We start from the raw sequence: 18438 nt of genomic DNA, 5'->3' as shown, positions 1-18438 counted from the left end.
TTGGTGGCACCACTCTAGTCGAATCTTTCGATTTTTTTAATAGAGAGAAGTGGTGTTCAACCCAGTTTTCCAGATTCTTCAGCCCAATCCGCAAAGTTCGCACACAATTCGCTTTAAATTGCTGCGGCCAAAATTTTGCGGTTTAAATTGCTTGGAATACTGACTTTTCGCCGCACTTTTTCCTTTTAAGAAAAAAACATTTTAAGAAAGTTAAAAGGAGAATGCAGGTGTTTAGAGCTGCATTCTCCTTTCTTCTTCCACTCTTATACTTTATAGAGGGTCGCTTTCTACACACCAGTGATTTCCTTTTTTCTCAATTGTGTCTCCAGCTAATCGTGCTCCAACAATAACTTCTTTCCGAAATTCAGAAAGATCACCTATCTTTCCCATGATCGGATCGACTAAGAACCCTTAGGAAAGCGTACAGTATTTATCTGATACCAAGGAACTTATGATCACACCGATGTGATAAATTAAATTTGTACACTGTATGCTTAATTATCCATTGACATCAATTGTAAAAGTTTTCTAATATTTTGGCCAGTGAGGGTATGAGAGTTATGATATGAAGAAATCTTAACGGTGGAAATGTACACACACCTGCAAGTTCCATAATTTGCCCAGCTGCAAGGGCAGAGTCATTCACGCTGTGTTTGGATCTTATCTAATACCACAAGAGCAATCGTAATATTCTTGGCCATTGCATTACAAACTTCTATAACCCCTATGTGGTCGTCATGAAGTTCAACAGTGATATTACGGATAACTTCACGAAAGGGAATGTAATATTTATTGGGTCATTGGCCCACCGTTTGTGCAGTAAGTCATAACAGTGGGAGAATGCATATGACCCAAAAATAAGACCGAAGAAAAATGAAATTTAAGTTTAAAATAGGGTCAAAGCGATATCGCTGTATATTTTTTATTTTATTTCAGCAAAGAATGGAATAGTGAGTTCCAAAAAGCATATTTTTTCTAACTAGTGTTTTCTATTTGCTTATTTGTGGGATCTTTGCATATTTTCGGGATGAAAATCTGAGAAAAAACTATACCTCTATAGATAGGCTTACCCAATGCCTTTCGAGAAAGGTTTAACGACGCAGAAGGAGCAAAAGGAATAGAAAAATAACGAGAATGAGCTATAATGTGAACAGTATTTATATGATTTTTTCTGAAGTGTATTTCGATGGATCGGCCTGCGTGTAGCAATAATTGAGATGCTACATAATAAAATCTTACCCCCATGACCTGGACGTTGATGGTGATCGTACTTCTGCAGTAGATTCTCTAGTAGTAAGCTGATGTTGCGGCTGAGTTCCAAGGTCTCTGTAGTGGTCATAGCAGTGGGAGAATCGACGTTGGTCGAGGCATCTGTGGTAGTGATGGTAGAATTTGTTAGAATGTGCTTAATGGGAAGCGAAGACCATTCTGAAGATGCACTAGAAAGGAGAAAATGAAATAGATAAGTTGTCTCTCAAATAGTAATTATAAAATGTTAGAAATAACATTTTGGCAATCATGTAATTGGCCGAAACCTTTGTCTATATATAAATTACATATTTTTGTTGGTCATAAACACCTTCAAAGGTGTGGGTTTGTTGTCCTGAATTTTGTATCACTGATTTTGTGGCATCTTTACTGACAGGAGAGAGTAAATATCAGTGGGATTTTGATTTATTTAAATCAACGTATACTTCAAGGAATGAACATAAAAGAAATATAATAATAATAAAACAAGCTTTCCAAGAAGCGTGTCTGGATACGCCGAACATATATTAGATGCAGTAAAAGGGAGTCACGCTATTGTACCGTGTGTTAGACCATCCCCGTCAAGGGCCCTGTTTTAGGACAAATCTTATTTGTAACGCAAGCAAACTTTCTTTTTGTATAAAAAAAAAATCCTTCAAGTGTCTACTAGAAATTCAACTGCGATGTTTGATGATGACGAAATTGTGAAACACGAACATCGGTCGTTATCCTGCTGATCGTTGGAGGAAGATGTTGTCAGTAATTCATCAAAGCGATAGGGTTGTTTCCAAGGAAACGACAAAAGAAAAGAGTGAAAGAAAACAGGAATTGTCTTCGGTGGTATGTCTGCTGTCGTAGGTTTTATATTGAACAGAATCAGATGCGGAAGATGCATCCGGCAAGTCAGAACTCGGCGAAAAATATTTGTAATGATTATTCGCAGACTGAGGATAAAATAAACTTAAAAAAAAAGAAAAGAAATGTTAATCTATATCGGAAAACGTATGCAGCGAACACTCATTCTACTGGTAAGACGTTGCTTATGATGCGAATCATTACAACATAAGCAACACATTAGCAGTGGAATGAGTACTGGTATGTGTAATGGAATGGCATCCCGTTTTCTTGATTCCAGCAAGATTGCTGGCATCAAGAATATGGATTCTTTCTAAGCTAAATGATCTATTAATTCGTTTATGGATAAAATCGTATTTCATTAAAAAAAGAAATTAACCAATTTTGGATTATATTAATTGATGTAAGTGGGTAACATTGATTTAAGAGTTATCCTAAACTACGGATATTTTTTGGTCCCAGTGAGAAGACCTTATACTTTGCAAGGAGTTAAACAGTCAACTCGTAAATCCCGAAGGTTATAAGTTTTGAAAATAGCTGTTCATGAGGAAAAAAATGTATTCGGTGAGATACAGCTTATATTTATTTAATAACAGGAAAAGTTATTGTTTATTGCACTTACCACACACATTTGTAATTTGGATCACTTAGTTCATGTACAGGGTGCCCACATGAAACTTCTGTAATTTGGAATAAGTACAACCTCCGAATCGAATCGAATCGAGAGGCACAATTTAACGAGTTTTTTTTTTCTTTTCTTATTGTAAATAAACTGAAAAAGTTTATTACAATAGATTATTTTTTCTGTTCCAGTTTCAAATGAAAAAAATTCCCCTAGAAGAGGGGAAGGCATAGAGTGTATCATGGCTCGTTGACATCAAATCAGAAGTTCAGATGTATTGTACATTTCGGACGAAATACAAATGAGAGAGAAAGAATCTTTATTGCAACTCTGAGATAGTGATGTGCATAGTGGTGCAGATGCAACTGCCCGTCACGGCACAGTAGCCCAGGGGTTAATAATATCATTATAAATAATAATGAATAAGTTAAATAAAGTATTAGAAAATTAGAGAAATGAATTAGGTATTCTAAACATTGAGTATACAGAACATTAGTCACAAAATACATAACATAGGAATATACGAACTCGATATCTTGATCTTGGACTTGTGATGACATCTGCTGAGGAAGGAACCGATCGGACAGGTGAAGGAATGTTTGAAGAGGGAATAACTGTGGATTGCCTCGCAGATGCGCCACTGGGATCCTTCATGCACAGTTATTCTAGAAGGAGAGAGAGGAGATGAGACCAGTCATGTGGTTGACTCTAATGTCGATTCTTCTTTCATCAATGAGCCACGTGAGCCTTGGGATGTCGAATGTGTCGGCCACAGCGGTGATTTGGAGCTGTGGAAGTAGACTGAGCTTATGGCAAGCCCATTTCAGGAGCCAATACTCGGAGGAGGTAGAACACTAGTTTGGTGGTAGAGGGAAATGCTGATGCCCAGATCTCTGCAGCATAGAGAAATGGGGGATAAACAATTGTTGAAATGTATCTGAAAATGGTGGATTTGTGTCTCACATGTTGGAGATGCTGCTTGCATAGCCATCGTAGTCTAGCAGCTTTTGTGACAAGCGTGTCTATATGTTGGCTGAACAGAAGCTTTGGGTTGAATGTAATCCCTAGGTCAGTGTGATTTTGAACAAGTAGGACAGAAGCTCCATTGAGGACATCAAGAACATCACTAAGCAGACTATCGATACGTGAATGGCATAAGAAATTCACGGAAACTAGAAGTGTCTTACGGTGGCCAATATCTAGACGTGCAAGCATAAGTGCCAAGATGGAACGGATCCGAGAAGCATTTGTGCGTATTCCCCAGAAATCCGTAAGCATGTGTTGCGGAAATTACAGATTCCGCGTTCAACAATACACAATGTATTACACAGTCGCTTGAAATTGCACGCATCCAGGACTCAATAGGCTCTCAAGCCCAACGATCGTCCTCAAGACTGTGAAACGGCTGGATGAGGATAGTGGATTCCAAAGACGTGCGTATTTACTGATGAAGCTACCCTACCCTCCATGTCACGGGGCGACTGACTCGCCCCGTGACATGGGGGGGGGGTAGCTTTACGAACAAGAACAGTTATCTACAGCTATTTCAGTATATTATTTTCTCGGTCATCGAAATTGGAGGAAACGATTTTCCAGTGAAATAGTGCTCTTCCACTTAGGAGGTAGAGATTATCTTTGCTACGTTTCGAGGTCATGGATCAGCAGTGATCTAATCCCCTCAGCTCTCGCTCTCCTGGCATAACTGCACTCGACTACTTTCTATAGGAATACGTCAAGAAGGTTTCGGTCAAATCACTTCGATTGCAGCAAGTGTGCTAAGTGGAGCTGGGTACAGCTAGATTATTGTTCACTGGCCGATTGTATGTTGTGTGGAATGAAAAATCAGAAACAACTCACAGGAAAACCATACTACCTCCTCTTGAGATAGTATTAATCCCTTTTCAATCGGGCTGTAATTAGCCAGGATTGAAGAGGGATTCAGAAGTTCAGTCATCAACCGAAATTCTCATAACTCAGACCTTTCCAAAAGAGTGGTAAATAGCGATATATCGTTCTCCATAAGCTGCCACGGAAGACAAACCACACACATATACACGCGCCAGATACAGTAAAACTATGAGACAGAGGAAAACGGAAATCTTTCTGTGAATAGCATCAATTAAAATATCACTAACTGTGCTGATATTTTTTTATTTCAGGATAGAATAATTTCTAATTTCATTCTTAAATGCTTATCGGGCAGAAAATCCAAATTTACTTGATTTTTTTACCACATGATCGTAGTTATAGAGACTTTTCTCGTAAAATTTATTCAATAAATGTTTATTTACCATAAATAGGTTACACAAGTCAACAAAGTTGAGAAAGGGAGAATACGAATTGAGACTGTATTTGAAAGTTGAGAAGTTTAAATCATCTGCATCAGACAGGGCTGCCAGTCAGTTACTGAAGAATTGGTTTCAGTCCAGATAGGAGGAATGTTTCTGGCTTGTTTTGACACGCAGTGCCCGAGTATGTCCGTCTAGGATTGCTTTATTTTTTCCTCCTGAAACCTAGCGTTTTTCATCCCACAAACAGGAAACTACAATTTGCAGCAGTATATTATGCCAGTGATGTGCAGAGAGAGAGAAGAGAGGAATTGCTGCATTCGCCCCCGCGGCTAGCACACTCTTTACAGCCAAAGAATGTGCTATTTTTAGGTACAATGAGCATTCTATTGAACAAAAATTTCGAAGATAGCGACGTGCTAATATTATTAAAGCAGAAATACTTGACCACGATATTACAAGATGGATTTTAAAGATGAAAATACTATAGTAGTTGAAAGATAACTGCTAATAAAAACTGAATAAAGCCCTTTGACACTTTTCCTATAAATTTTTGCTTAGGTTACGGAACATTATGTAAGAGAATGCTCAGAAAATACATAGCTTTCGAAGAAGATTCATGTTTATAACATTCAATTAATGCATGGATTTAGAGAACGAGACAGGGATAAGGGATCGCGTTGTTTCCACTGGTTTCGATAGAAGATTCCACCGAATCGGACAGTACCAACATGGTGAAGTCTAGCAGCGTTAACTCAACTCATTTCTATCTCTAAGAACATCTACCATGGAAAAACAGTGATGTATGATTCGCTGAGATATGGTAGGTTAGCCAAGGTGGAGAAACATGATTAAGGCATAATTTCAGTTGATCAGTGAGCTGTAATGTAAAACCAGTCTCAGGCCATCTGGTTGTTATTATCACAGTTTATCTCATTATTGACTGCTAAGGCTGTTGTTTGTTTTGCGGCATACGAGCATCATAGGCCATATTGCGTCAGTTTGACATGCACGTGTTCAAGGGCTTGTTTAAGTGTAAATGCTGATGAACGGTATTTTTGGCAAAAGAAAATAACAATAACGGTGCTTATTGCGGATGCATTAATAATAATTTTTAAAGAAATTGTTGATCGCAGACTAATTTCTAATAATTTGTGGTTACCTGGATCCCGTGATCTATATGACGTATGAAAATAACGCCTTGAAAATATTAACGTATGTATTTTAAAAAATAACCCAGGTATTTTTTCTTGTATTTCAAGAAATTTGGTGAAAATTATGGATTTGTGCTAAATCGGAAATCAAAGTGATCGCCTTCTACAAAAAAAATAAACAAAAATCATTATGCGCGGTACTGCTTTTCACTCATCTTCAACGCTGAAAAGCAACTTTATTAGGTAGACCAACTTAATAACGAATAAGTACTCTTTCGCCCTACAGCGTGGATTCGTCGTTGCATGGACTCAACGAGGTATCGAAAGCGTACCACAAGGATATTGGTCTACATTGACTATAGGCGTAAGCTTAATTCACTCTCGTTCCGGGGACCACTTTTGTGCAATTCGGTCCTTGCGACATGGAGCATCATAGATGGATACTGTAGTCTTGAAGGTATGCCCCGGATTGGAAACAATTTCGAGATTATGTAGAAGGAACTCAATGATTACCACGAAAACACTTCCCACACTATTACACCGCCATCACCAACTTGCATTTTAATATAACTGGATAGATCACATCCAACCCCAGGTGCCTTTCTTATGTTTAACTAAACCAATTTCTCCTCCACTTTACTCTCAGTTATTACAAAATCATTTAGCTCCTTGTTAGAGTTTAATAAGCTTCTGGTCACCACTTCCCTATAGAATTCCTCATGTGTGTGAATGTAGATGCAAAATACTCATTCAGTTTGTCAGCTACCTGAGCAGGATCATCAACAGTCGAATCATCAATTTCAAGTGTACGAATCTGATTCATCTAATTCCTCCTAGAGTTTATATAAGTAAAGCGGTCTTTGTTATTTTTTCAATTGTTTCGACGTCTCAGGATTGATGTGAAGTCCGAAACCGGAGAGGAAGACCTCAAGATTCCGGATTTTCTGAAGGATTAGGGCATTGATGTATTCAGCAGTGTCTCCAGGGCTGATGGGAGTAAACAGTTTTATGTCATCAGCAAAGGTTATGATATCACTTCGGCCCGTCACGAACGGCACGAGAACAGCTGAGAACAAGATTCCATACAGGACCCCGCCTTGTGGGACTCCAGCTGTAATAGTCCTGATGTAACGCAGATTACCGTCGCGAACAATAATGGTTCTCTTCTCAAGCATTGTCTGAATAAACCAGAGCATGTCTCCACCAATGAGGTAATATTCATGTAGTAGCCTTGAGAACGCGTGAAACGATATGGAATCAAATGCTGCCTGGACGTCGATATATGTAACGGTGATTTCTGAACAGTGCTGAAATGCCTCGAAGATCTTGGTAGGTGGTGGTGGTGACTAGATTTGTAGCGGTGGATCTTGTATGTTGCTACCATCATGACCGGGTAGCATAGTGTATCTGCGGTAGCTGTTGTGGCCTAATTTGGGTGGTTAACGTTCTCAGAAGAGATTTCTGAAAGAGCTTTAATAGCCTTGATGCAGAAGAAATTGGATGGAAGTCACTGGGCTGAGAAGTAGGAGAAGTAGAGCGTATTTTCGGCAGCGGTGTTACTAGATGGACATGCCACATAGGAGGAAAATTTTTTTGATTAAAGATCATGTTAAATAACGACAGGATAGGATCAAAAACAAATGTACTGAGGCATTTCAGCATAAACTGAGGAATTCCGTAGGCACCGGATGCAGTCGTAGGTACTAAGCTATTTATTGCGTCGATCAGCTGGTATTTGGTGAGGTGAACTGAATTTAGGGGTCTGTTGATGGAAGTCACTGGGCTGAGAAGCAAGAGCGCATTGGGAATTCCAGTGGTGTAGTGGATTCTGGCTGAGCGGCGAACCTAGTTATGTGGTCGAGCCAACTGCCCAGATTGAGTGAGTCAATGGTGTCCTCTGATTGGCTTCTGTGGAAGGGCTTCCCCTTATTTATGGTAGCCTCTAGGTGAAGTTTTATCGCCTCCCTCTTGTCCCTAACAAAAAGTTCTCTAGCTCGGAAGAAGGCAGTTCTGTCCGAGGCCGAGTCGCAGTTTTTCCACTTTTTGTGCATGTTCTTTTTAACGTGGAAGCTTTCGGATTTCACCAGGCCTTTGAATGCTCTGTGATGGTTAGTTTCTTCGTTGCAGCATAGAGAGAAAGAGTGGTTATCCATCTTGTCATCAGGCCAATCCCGAGTTCGGGGTCGCATTCCTCAGGCACATCCCATGGGTTTGCTTGAGTTGCATAAACACACTTTTTCAGGATTACAGTATTTAGGCGATGTAATTGTTTCGGTTGTGACTTTCTCCTTACAGAAGCGATGGGCATTTCTATTTGCGCAAAGAGAATGATGGGGTTATGATCAGACTGTATGTTGCTTATAGAGTTTTGATTAGCCACACAATTTGCTGGGCGCCTCCGTAGCCAGGTGGGCAGGAGCAGCAGTGCATGGTACATGCTTCTTGATTAGACCGGGGTTCGAGCCCGTGAGCGACCAAATACGGAGGATGCGGAAAGGTCAGGGAATGACCACCGCATATCCCCGGAGCAATATGGCCTTAGTTGCTAATGCTCCTAAAAACCAAACAACAACAATCAACAATTTGCTGACACGAACGCGAGGTCTAACGTGCTAACCAGTTTAAGACCTAATATACCTAGACGCTGACTCAGTCTTCTCTTGAGGTTCCCCTGAGTATTCGGGAGATTTAAATCTCCACACAAGATGTGTTTCAGCGATGAATGGAGATGGTTATGCAGCCAATTGAGGAATTCATCAACTACTTGTGCGTCTGGAACTGGTGGGATATGCACTGCGACAATGTCGAGAGAATTGGTCTGGCTGTTGTTGTTTTTAGGTTTTAGGTAATTAGAACTGCTTCAAAAGAATCAGACTGGCTCAATACTGAGTGGAGGATAGAAAATACCTGGTCACTGAAAAAAACTTGCAACTCCTCCTCCTCCCTTCCGATTTTCTGTAGACGTGCACGCCATCTGACACCTTGGAGGCCTTGCATATACGACCCTTTATGTTTCTGCCCAGTTACAGGGTAGGACACAACTTAAGACCACAAAAAAATAAATACATTTAGAAAATTCAGTCCAGAGTACACTAAGTTATTGTTCTAATCCAGGTTATAAATAATTATGGGCGCATTTGGTGAGACAGATCGTAAGCCTTGCGATTGTATCTCGCAGAATGAGGGAGATATTCGCCAAGCCAATTTTGCACGCTCCGCTGTCGCTGAGCAGTGTGATAATTGTAACCCAAGTTCCAACTGAAGAAATTTTAGAATTCATGTGAAATAATTAGACATGATTCTAAAATAATGACATGATTTTAGACAAGATTCAAGTCATTGCTTTGAGACGTTTCATTTAGGAGTGGCGAGTCCTAACATTAATCGTAATTGAGGAACCCGCATACATCATATTATAGAGGCAGTTATGGAGATCTTCCTCCTTTTTGTCCTCTCCATTTCTATCTTTTTTAGTCACCGTCCATATTAGTCCGTTGATAGTGTATCTCACAAATGTCCCGGTCTTCTGCAATGATGCCTTGTGATCTTACTTTTCTGTTAATTTAATAAAGAAGCACATCACTCCGAAGCTTTCTTAGTGCTTATTTGTTATTATCACTTTCATTATTCCCCTGTACATTCTTAGTGCTTTTATTTCAAAATGTATTATTATGGTTTTCTTCTGTAAAAAGTTACGTTATACTTTACTTTATTTTTCAATGTATTTTAATAAAGTTTTTTTTTTACTTTTTATCGGTTTTACAGAATGAGATATTTGTCCGAGCAGTACTTTAACTACTCGCTGCGTGATTATCCGCACGCTGAAGAGATGACAGTCGACCTTAAAGAAAAACTTAAACGACATTTTCAATATGGAGTGCTAATTTTGACCATTCATATAGAGAAAGTTTGTAATTTTAAAGAGCCACAAAGGCACAGGACGTCTTTAAAATGTTGCTTCCATTTCCATGTTTCGATAGATAGCTGTATGGGAGACGTCGCGCGTTGTCTAGCTAGCTATTTATTTATTAATATTTGTTTTTGTTTTCCCTCTGTGAAAATAAGGACGTTCACGCATCGTCGACTGGTAAAAATTCATCGGAAAGGGTCATAATCGAAGTAGTCAGTTTGGTAAATGACAGTGAGGTTTTGCGCTAGGTCCCATTTTAATTCTGAAGTAACGTGCAACAAGTAAAAAAATCTTTTTATACTATAAGATTGAAACATAAGGCCAGAGGAGTATATAAGGTAAATAAAAAATAAGAACATCGTCCTGTTTAGCAACGACGTGGACTGGAACCACTTTCAACTGAAATGCGTGTACTGTTGCACCTTCGGGTTTGATCACTCGGCTATGATGACTGTATAGGTTGCTATCCAAATAAACATTCTATGGTCTGCTTGAAAAGACACCGAACATGGGGTGCCTGCTGTTCTTGCTATTATTTGCCAGTGACTTCTCGTAATCTGCCTTGGCTTGCCTAACCTCCTTTATGACTTGATTACAGACTACTTTATAAGAAAAAGTTTACAAGAAAAATGCATCCCATACATTTTTCTTCTTTGCCACAAGTCTCATTAGTTGATTTGACATCCATTTGGGTCTAAGATTGGTACAATATTTCTTAGTTGGCATGAAAACCCTAGTGGCTTCTACGAATTACTTCCCCGAATGCTTCCCATTTAGAATTTGCTGTTGGCAACTTCATTATTTGGTCCCACTGTATATAATTTAAAAACTGGCTGAGACTACTGTAGTCTCCCTTACGAAAGGCAAAAGCCCTTCTTCACCCTTGACAGTAGTTATGTTTTTAAGTAAATCCAGGTTCTTAATGCATGAAGTATCTCTGCTGATAATCAGATCAAGAGTATTGTTTCACGAGTGTTTAAGACTGAAGTCTTAAAGATATATTGGAAAAAACCGATAGTTTACTCTTCATTTATAGATAAATTTATTTCTGAACTGTTCAGAACTAAAAGTTTTGTCCTTCTGAGGAACCGCATTAACTTTGCAATTAAGACTTCTTACTGACGGAGGAATAGTTACCGATCTTTTCTGATGTTGATCGTGGCTTAGGTGGCATATTAGCGACCGGTAGTGCTGAAAGAAAGGGTTCGAAGACGGGCGACCAGATTGGTAAATAGTGTAAATCGATGGATATATGAGAACGATTTATAAAGGTTGGACTGCACAGCTTGACAGGACTTCTAAAGGAAGATATGATTGAGTATAAAGCGCTGAAAGGGTTTAGTAAAATGAATGAGTAAGGACTGTTGTGTAGGTGAAACAAGAATCAGGAGACACAAATATGAAATTTGAGATAGAAACAGAAGGTTCAATCATGAATTTCATCTATGGGAACAGCGGTATGTCGAACACTGTAATAAGTTGCCTCCTAATGTGATAGAGGCCGAGATCAAAACGGAATTGGATTGTTACCATTATAGAAGTACTCTGAATATCTGGATTTTTTTAGTTGATCTCCAAAAAGTTCGCTTCCTTTGTCATTTAGCTTTACTAATAGTCATCATCATCTTCATCACTGTTCCAACCTAAAGTTGGCTCAGGTGAGTCAAAGCTTTCCATCGTTTTCTGTCTTCCCAGATCTTGTCTTCTCTCATTCTCTCCCGCTCAATTCCCTTTGTTTCCACATCTTCTATGATCTGATCTCTCCACCTCTTCCTGGGTCTTCCTCTCGGCCTCTTCTTATCCATTTTCATCTCAAACATTCTTCTTGGTAATCTGGCCAAGTTCATTCTTTTCATGTGTCCAAACCATCGCAAACGTGATGTGATCATCTTCTCCATCAGACTTGCTATTCCCAAATTCATTCTTATATCAGTATTTCTTATTTTATCTATTTAATTTCTTATTTTGCTAATACAAATCTCACATAATGTCAGAACTTATCGAACATATCTGTTTCAAAGAAAACTGTTCTGTACTTATCTCATAAATCATAAAAGAGTGTATTTTATGGATTAAATTAAAAATTAATATTTAATCCATGCAGTCTACTGGAAAATAATGGCAAATTAATATGATAAATTGATACTTTCGGTCTATCCTTTTTATATAGTGGAAAACTCTAAGATTCATAATCTCTGTCTGTGGCATTAACTAATAGACTGCCATTGAAACATTAAAAATTAGAAACCCGTGGAAATTTTCGCCGTTTACTTTTATTGATTGCATATAGAAAACAGATGGAAGTAAAGTGCATGTGAAAGTGATTGGTTGCTTTATGATTTCCGCGAACTAATAAGTTCGCACAGTAAACAGTAATGCCTTTGTCTTCGCTCAAACACACCAGCAAGCAATTAGGTAGCGATTATACGTAGCATTCAAAACGTTTCTTAACTTTTAACCCTACTGCTTTGTACATGTGAAGACTTGCATGTATACTTAGTATTCCCATGTTATATAATAATTAAATCAGTCATGAGATGGTTGAATAGTTTTACCTGAATTGGTTTATGTCCTATGACTATATATAGTATGTCCATGGAGTGATGAAGAACCTGAATCACTCTGATTGGGGATTGATGTTCAAGTATAGCTGTTTTTAGTCCATCAAATAGAAATCCACCACAAAAAACACAAGTAATTTACAGGAATGTTATTACGCACAATATGGTCTAAATCACCGACACCTAAAACCACACAACAATCAACCAATCGTTTAAAGAAAGACAGAGAGGAACTTGCTAGTTGGATTGAAGATTCGCAAAGGCTTGATCGTCGGAGTGCTCTAAAGAAGTTCAACTTTTTTATTACTTTTTTTTGGAATAAGTTGAGGTGGGCTCTCTCAAAGGTTACTCTCTGTTTTTTTTTTTAATTTATGGCATGGCTCCAAAGCACTGTATAAAAAAGGATTCTTTGAATGTTCTTCAGTGGTAGGAGCTGTCAGTAGAAATGACAATGGTGTTGCTGAACTCTCATGTTCGTTTAAAAACCAAGATATGTGCTGCTGTTTCGGATTTTTTTAGACCTACGGATTGGACTTCTTTGAGTTCTTCTAATCTTTTGCCAAGTTCTTTCATATGATTCGCCTTACATATATTGAGTTGCAAGACTCAGTATATGTAGGTGAATATACTGGTCCGCCCAATGTCCTACAGCGTTCTTGCAAAAGAACGTTGTAGGACATATGGCGGACCGGACCCACATTCTTGCAGGTTATTGCAGTCCTGAGACGAGAAATAGCATTGCCTTGAAAGATCTTAGTCATGAAGATAGATTGTCATGACATCAATAAAGATTCTTAATTCTATTTTTCAGTTGGTATAAGAATGTTTCATTACTATCAGCTTTAATCTTTAAAATAGTAAACCACGTAACGCCCTTTTTCCAACTTATGTGGGTGGTCTATTTTTACAGTGGACTAGCTAGCTGGTCTGTCTTGGCAAGGGATATATGATTTGCTTCCAGAAGAAAAGAAGAACTTTTCAACCTGTTTTTATGCATGAAAATATGTTTCGAGGACTGCACAATAGGCTACATTGCATTCTGAGTCTACAAGCTCCTTACAGGGTCTCCTCTTTGTCATTCATTCAGTACAGAAGCAGTATGAACAAGGAAAGTGAATATTATAAGCAGATATTCCAAACGTACAGTTGAAAGTTCTTACTTTAAGACTTTTCATACTCGACAAAAGGTGTTTGCATCGTGCTTACACAATGGAAAAAAAATGTTATAATTCAGATATTCGAAATAAATCATATTCTCTGATGCATTTGAAAACATTGACAATGGTATATAAAAATCTCATCATTTAAATCTCATCAAACTTTCATACCGACAATTCTGTCGCCTTGAAGATATTTCTGAAGACACAAGTGTCTTCAGAAATATCTTCAAGTGTCTTCAAAGTGTTGCTTTACTTTGAAGAATATTTGTATGTCGCAGAATACTCACTTTTCAGAGAATAACTTTAAAAGCCAGATATACTGTCTGTCGCAAATTCTTCGGATCTCTTTGAACATTGAGTCATCCAGTCAGTCAATAAATATTGAGAAACAGCTGCGCAATTCTCGTGCGACATACAGCCAGTTCATTTCGTTGCATTCTACTGGTTAAGATTCGATACGATGAAATCATTCGGGTGTGCCAGTTGCGAAATAAAGATGCAAAAGTCGATGGAGATTGGAGAAGCTCGACTATTGAGTGAGAAAAACAAACGAGTGAATTTTATGTTATATTGTACAAGTATTGTCAAATTTGGCAAAATATTTCTTTACAGATCGAATGGAAGAACCGTATCTTGCAAGATAGAAAGTTTTCAGATACTAAGTTTTATTTTTAAGAAACAAAAGACTGTCTTTTTATTTTTGTACTTTCTGTTTTAGGTTATTTAGTTTCCGTAATTGTATAGAAATTAGAATAGAATTTACAATCTTTTGGGCTTAATTCTGAGTTGGTTAAGAACTAGAATCCTGACTTAGTTTCCATTTTTAAAGCCATGATACCTACAACAACGAATCTTATTTAACATGAAAAGAAATCTGAAATTTTTAATAGTTCTGTTGCGTTGCAATGAATATATATTCATCGATTCTTTCACCCAGTGTAAGCCCAAGAAATGCCAATCTAGAAATTTGATAACAGGTTTCTACGATTTACTTGTAGATCTATCCCGAATCTGAATCTTAGCTCAGCTTACTCGGCAAACGTGAGATATCCCAAGTATAAAATTTGTAATCTCTGGCTCTCTCTGTCTCTTTACTTCTCTTCCAGTAACCTCCATTCCCCTCATCTGCTTTTGCGAAAACCAGCAGCTAGCTTATCACCCTCCGGTTTGCTTCTGTCTCCAGGGTATTAATTTCAATAAACGAACTCTGGGGAGAGCCTGATTGCGGACTATGATGGAGTAAAACGTTGACGTGTGGTACTTTATTAGCGAATCCCTTATCTTCCTCAGGCAAATGACATCCTTATCTGCTTTCGTCACCTAACTCGGTAATTTTAAATATTTCTGACTATCGCCATGGCATTTTACTGCCAGATGTGTGTGGAACGGGGGTAGAGCTAAGAAAACTGTAGAGTGCAGGGACGTGGAGTAATAGTTTGTAGATTCGGACAGAAATTAACCTACAGCCCATATGGAGAAAAAAAACCACGTGACAAAGTTTGTATCTTGTGATAACAGGACTGTGGAACGTTGTTTTACTGACGTCAATTTCGAATTCGATTTAGAATTCCACCGCACGTTTCATCTCGTTGCATATAATTCGATAATATGCAAATGAAAGAGAAATTAAGGGATGTTTACAGTCGATAGTCGATTTCTGCCAATGTTTGCACATTTATCGTAGTTTGCATTGAGAACTGCTACCGTAGTATGTTTGGCTTTACTTCGATTTTCAATAGTTTCTTTTGCTGGGCCACGATGAGATCTTAGCTGACTCTGAGTGCTAATGGAAGATAAATTCTTTGCTATTTGATCTATTTCTTCGTGGAAAACATTATCACGAGACATTTCCTTAACTTTTAAAATTTACTTTAGCGGTTTAAGTCGTACAATATAAAAATAAAATAAATTTGAGATTCTAAATTGGCTTAATGAATAAAATTTATCAGAATTTGAATTTACTTAAATATCTTTCAATCAAAATTTATGAAATGAAGAAAATCCTTTACTGCCAACCGTGATACAAAATCTCCTGCCTTTCGTGGTCCGAATGGCATCAGAGGGGTTAACATTCCTTCTCTCTCTTCTCAAGATTGATAATTATGTAATTGCTACACACCCAAGTTGTTCTTCTGTTGGATGTACCTAATTACGCGTTTTCATTCGCGAGGCAATTAAAATAATGACAAATTATGGTTCACTAAACGGTTTATTGGAGCCGAAAAAATTTCCCTTTTTTTTAAATAAATATTAATTGCACACTTCAGATCGGTGAATACCTCACCACCACAAATTTTATGATGTGGTTGTTTTGCAAAGCCATTATTTATTTAGACTATTAACGAGCTTAACTAAGTAGTGTTCCTAATAGGAAATTGTGGCTGCTAATTATCTCTTCGTACACTGCTAATTCAGTTATCTGAATTTGATTGCTAAGGGTGATATTATTAACGGTTAGGGGAAACTAGAAGTCGATATTAACTCATGGCTGCAGCGCAGTTAAGGGTTAATGTTTTACAGCTCATTGTTTTGTGGCTTTTTCTAAGGAAACAGAAGAATGTTAAATTTCTGCAGGTGGCGCCGAGAGAATTTATGAATAATAATGACGAGATGGATTAAGGACAGTGGAATTTTGGGTCAAATATCTTTATTTCTTCGAGAAGAAACGGAAGACATTTTGACCCAAATAATAATTATAATAATAAATAAATTTTTGTACATTTTTTGGCTACAAGGTGTAGGGTGTAACAAGGGAATACCAGCCCAGTTTTTATAGTAGAAAGTCCAATCTCCATCATATTCTTGGTGGAGAGTCCATTCATCAAGAAAAGCGCGAATGTTATTCATGCCCAATTTTTTTTTTGGGAGCTAGTTTACTGGCTAAATGAAGATAGGAAGAGTGTCTTTCATATAAAGACGAAAGACACTTTTTATAGGTATAGTTACATGGAACTTTTCTTCAGTTTTGACGTTAAAAAGTTTTTACTGGCGTTATTCCAAAAATTTTGTAAGGAAAAACCGTCATGCAAAAAGCGTTACGAAAATTTATTTCAGTTTAATTTATCTTCTACTGGACCAAATTTAATGAAATTTTGCCCTGAGCTTCATCTTAGCTCTATATTAGAGGAAAAACTTTCAAACCTCCTGAAAATTGCAGTCATTTTTCCAGGGTAGTGGAAAATATGAACATGTGATCAAGGAAATTTCCTCACAGGATAACGTGGACGTATAGCATATCGTTGGAAAGCTAAGGAATTTAGAAACAGAAATATTTTGTATCTTAAAAAGATAAAAAAGAAATTTTGGAAGCTGGAAAATGCGTTAATTCGAAAACGCATCTGGTTTTGAGTCACCTGATGTTTTCAGATTAAATGTAATCAACTTTTTCTTTACAATTAAACTCTGAGGCTGGAAACGAGTTGTGCACATTTATGAAAACATTCTTCAACTTGGACATGTGATCAGATCTTTTGATAAATACTATACGTAATGGAGCAACTGTAGATGGTGTATTTAGTCATGAACTCTTCAATGTAAAAATTATATATCCTACTTTGGTCATCACAGACCAATACTTTCAGTAGCCAATATGTAATTATTATTAATAAAATAAAAATATTGTTATATTATTATCCACGAATTTTATTAAAATCTGAAAATTAAAACGTTTTTACCGCCTGTCGATGACTCCTAAACGTACAACACTTATTAGCAACATATGAATTTGGGTCCTATCATTCCATCACTAGTCACACAAACATGACATACGATGAGAGGATATACCATCTTAAAATAAAATGCGCTAAGTGCCGAGTTAGAAAAATACACAATCGAGATCCGAGGTTCGTTCAGACTCGATGCACAAATGGTTGGTATTTGGTCATCAATATTCTTAGCACCTTTTTAATAACAAGTGGTCACTTTCAGATATGAATCAGCAAAAGAACCAGTCTTCATTAAGAAGAAGGAAAGAACAAACATTATTTTTCTGCAATAATGACGGTTCTGTTATATCTTCGACAGTGCGGGGGGGGGATGCTGTGATAGACGGGGCGGAGCACGTTGCAGCCTTCCCCATAGAAGAGGAGACCTTCGATCAGTGTCGAGATTGCACAATTTGCTCAGGTCAACAGAAGCAAAGGGGACATCAGTCATGGTAGCGGGGAGGTTACTCTCTCTGTCGGCAAGTTGAAATGCTTACAATGTCCTCTGCTCAAATATTTACGGCCTTCTCAAATATCGCGGGATTTAATTTTCCATACATTTTCGCTTTGGATGAGCTCGCTGGAGAGATCGCAGGCGACGTGCACATTGCGACTCACGGCGAAAACACCGAACCTTTTCAATAAAAGTCTGTGAGGAGAAGTAAAGAAGATAAAGTTAAGGCTAAGAGTAAACAGTCAGTCCCAAAATTTCGACAAGAATTAAAGCGAATCGCTGGCTGTATTTTGTTCGAAAATTTTGTTCAGATGAGAGTTGTTTATTCGACCCGATTAGAATGTAAAAGAGGAGTTTAATGGAGAAATTATAGGTTTTTTTATATAATAGGGAAATTATACAAAAAAAGAAAGATTTTAGCGTAATTTCACTTTAAAAAAAAAGGAAAGTTATGAAACAAGTATAGATTAGCAATTGCGAAA

At 37.7% G+C, this 18438-nt stretch overlaps 1 protein-coding gene across 1 annotated transcript in view; it reads right to left on the bottom strand.

The window, feature by feature from the left end:
- Positions 1-18438, bottom strand: part of LOC150085532 (gamma-aminobutyric acid receptor subunit alpha-6-like) — an 87843-nt gene that overhangs the window by 45840 nt on the left and 23565 nt on the right. Inside the window, exon 2 of the mRNA XM_090374591.1 lies at positions 1240-1439. Coding sequence (XP_090230717.1) covers positions 1240-1439 — 200 coding nt within the window. The remainder of the gene's footprint in view (positions 1-1239; positions 1440-18438) is intronic.

The sequence above is a fragment of the Mastigoproctus giganteus genome, chromosome 5, assembly GCF_048544385.1.
Source record: "Mastigoproctus giganteus isolate SK-2022 chromosome 5, ASM4854438v1, whole genome shotgun sequence".
Taxonomy (NCBI): Eukaryota; Metazoa; Arthropoda; class Arachnida; order Uropygi; family Thelyphonidae; genus Mastigoproctus; species Mastigoproctus giganteus.
The sequence above is the reverse complement of the archived record's forward strand: the minus strand, read 5'-3'. Positions and strand labels throughout refer to the sequence as shown.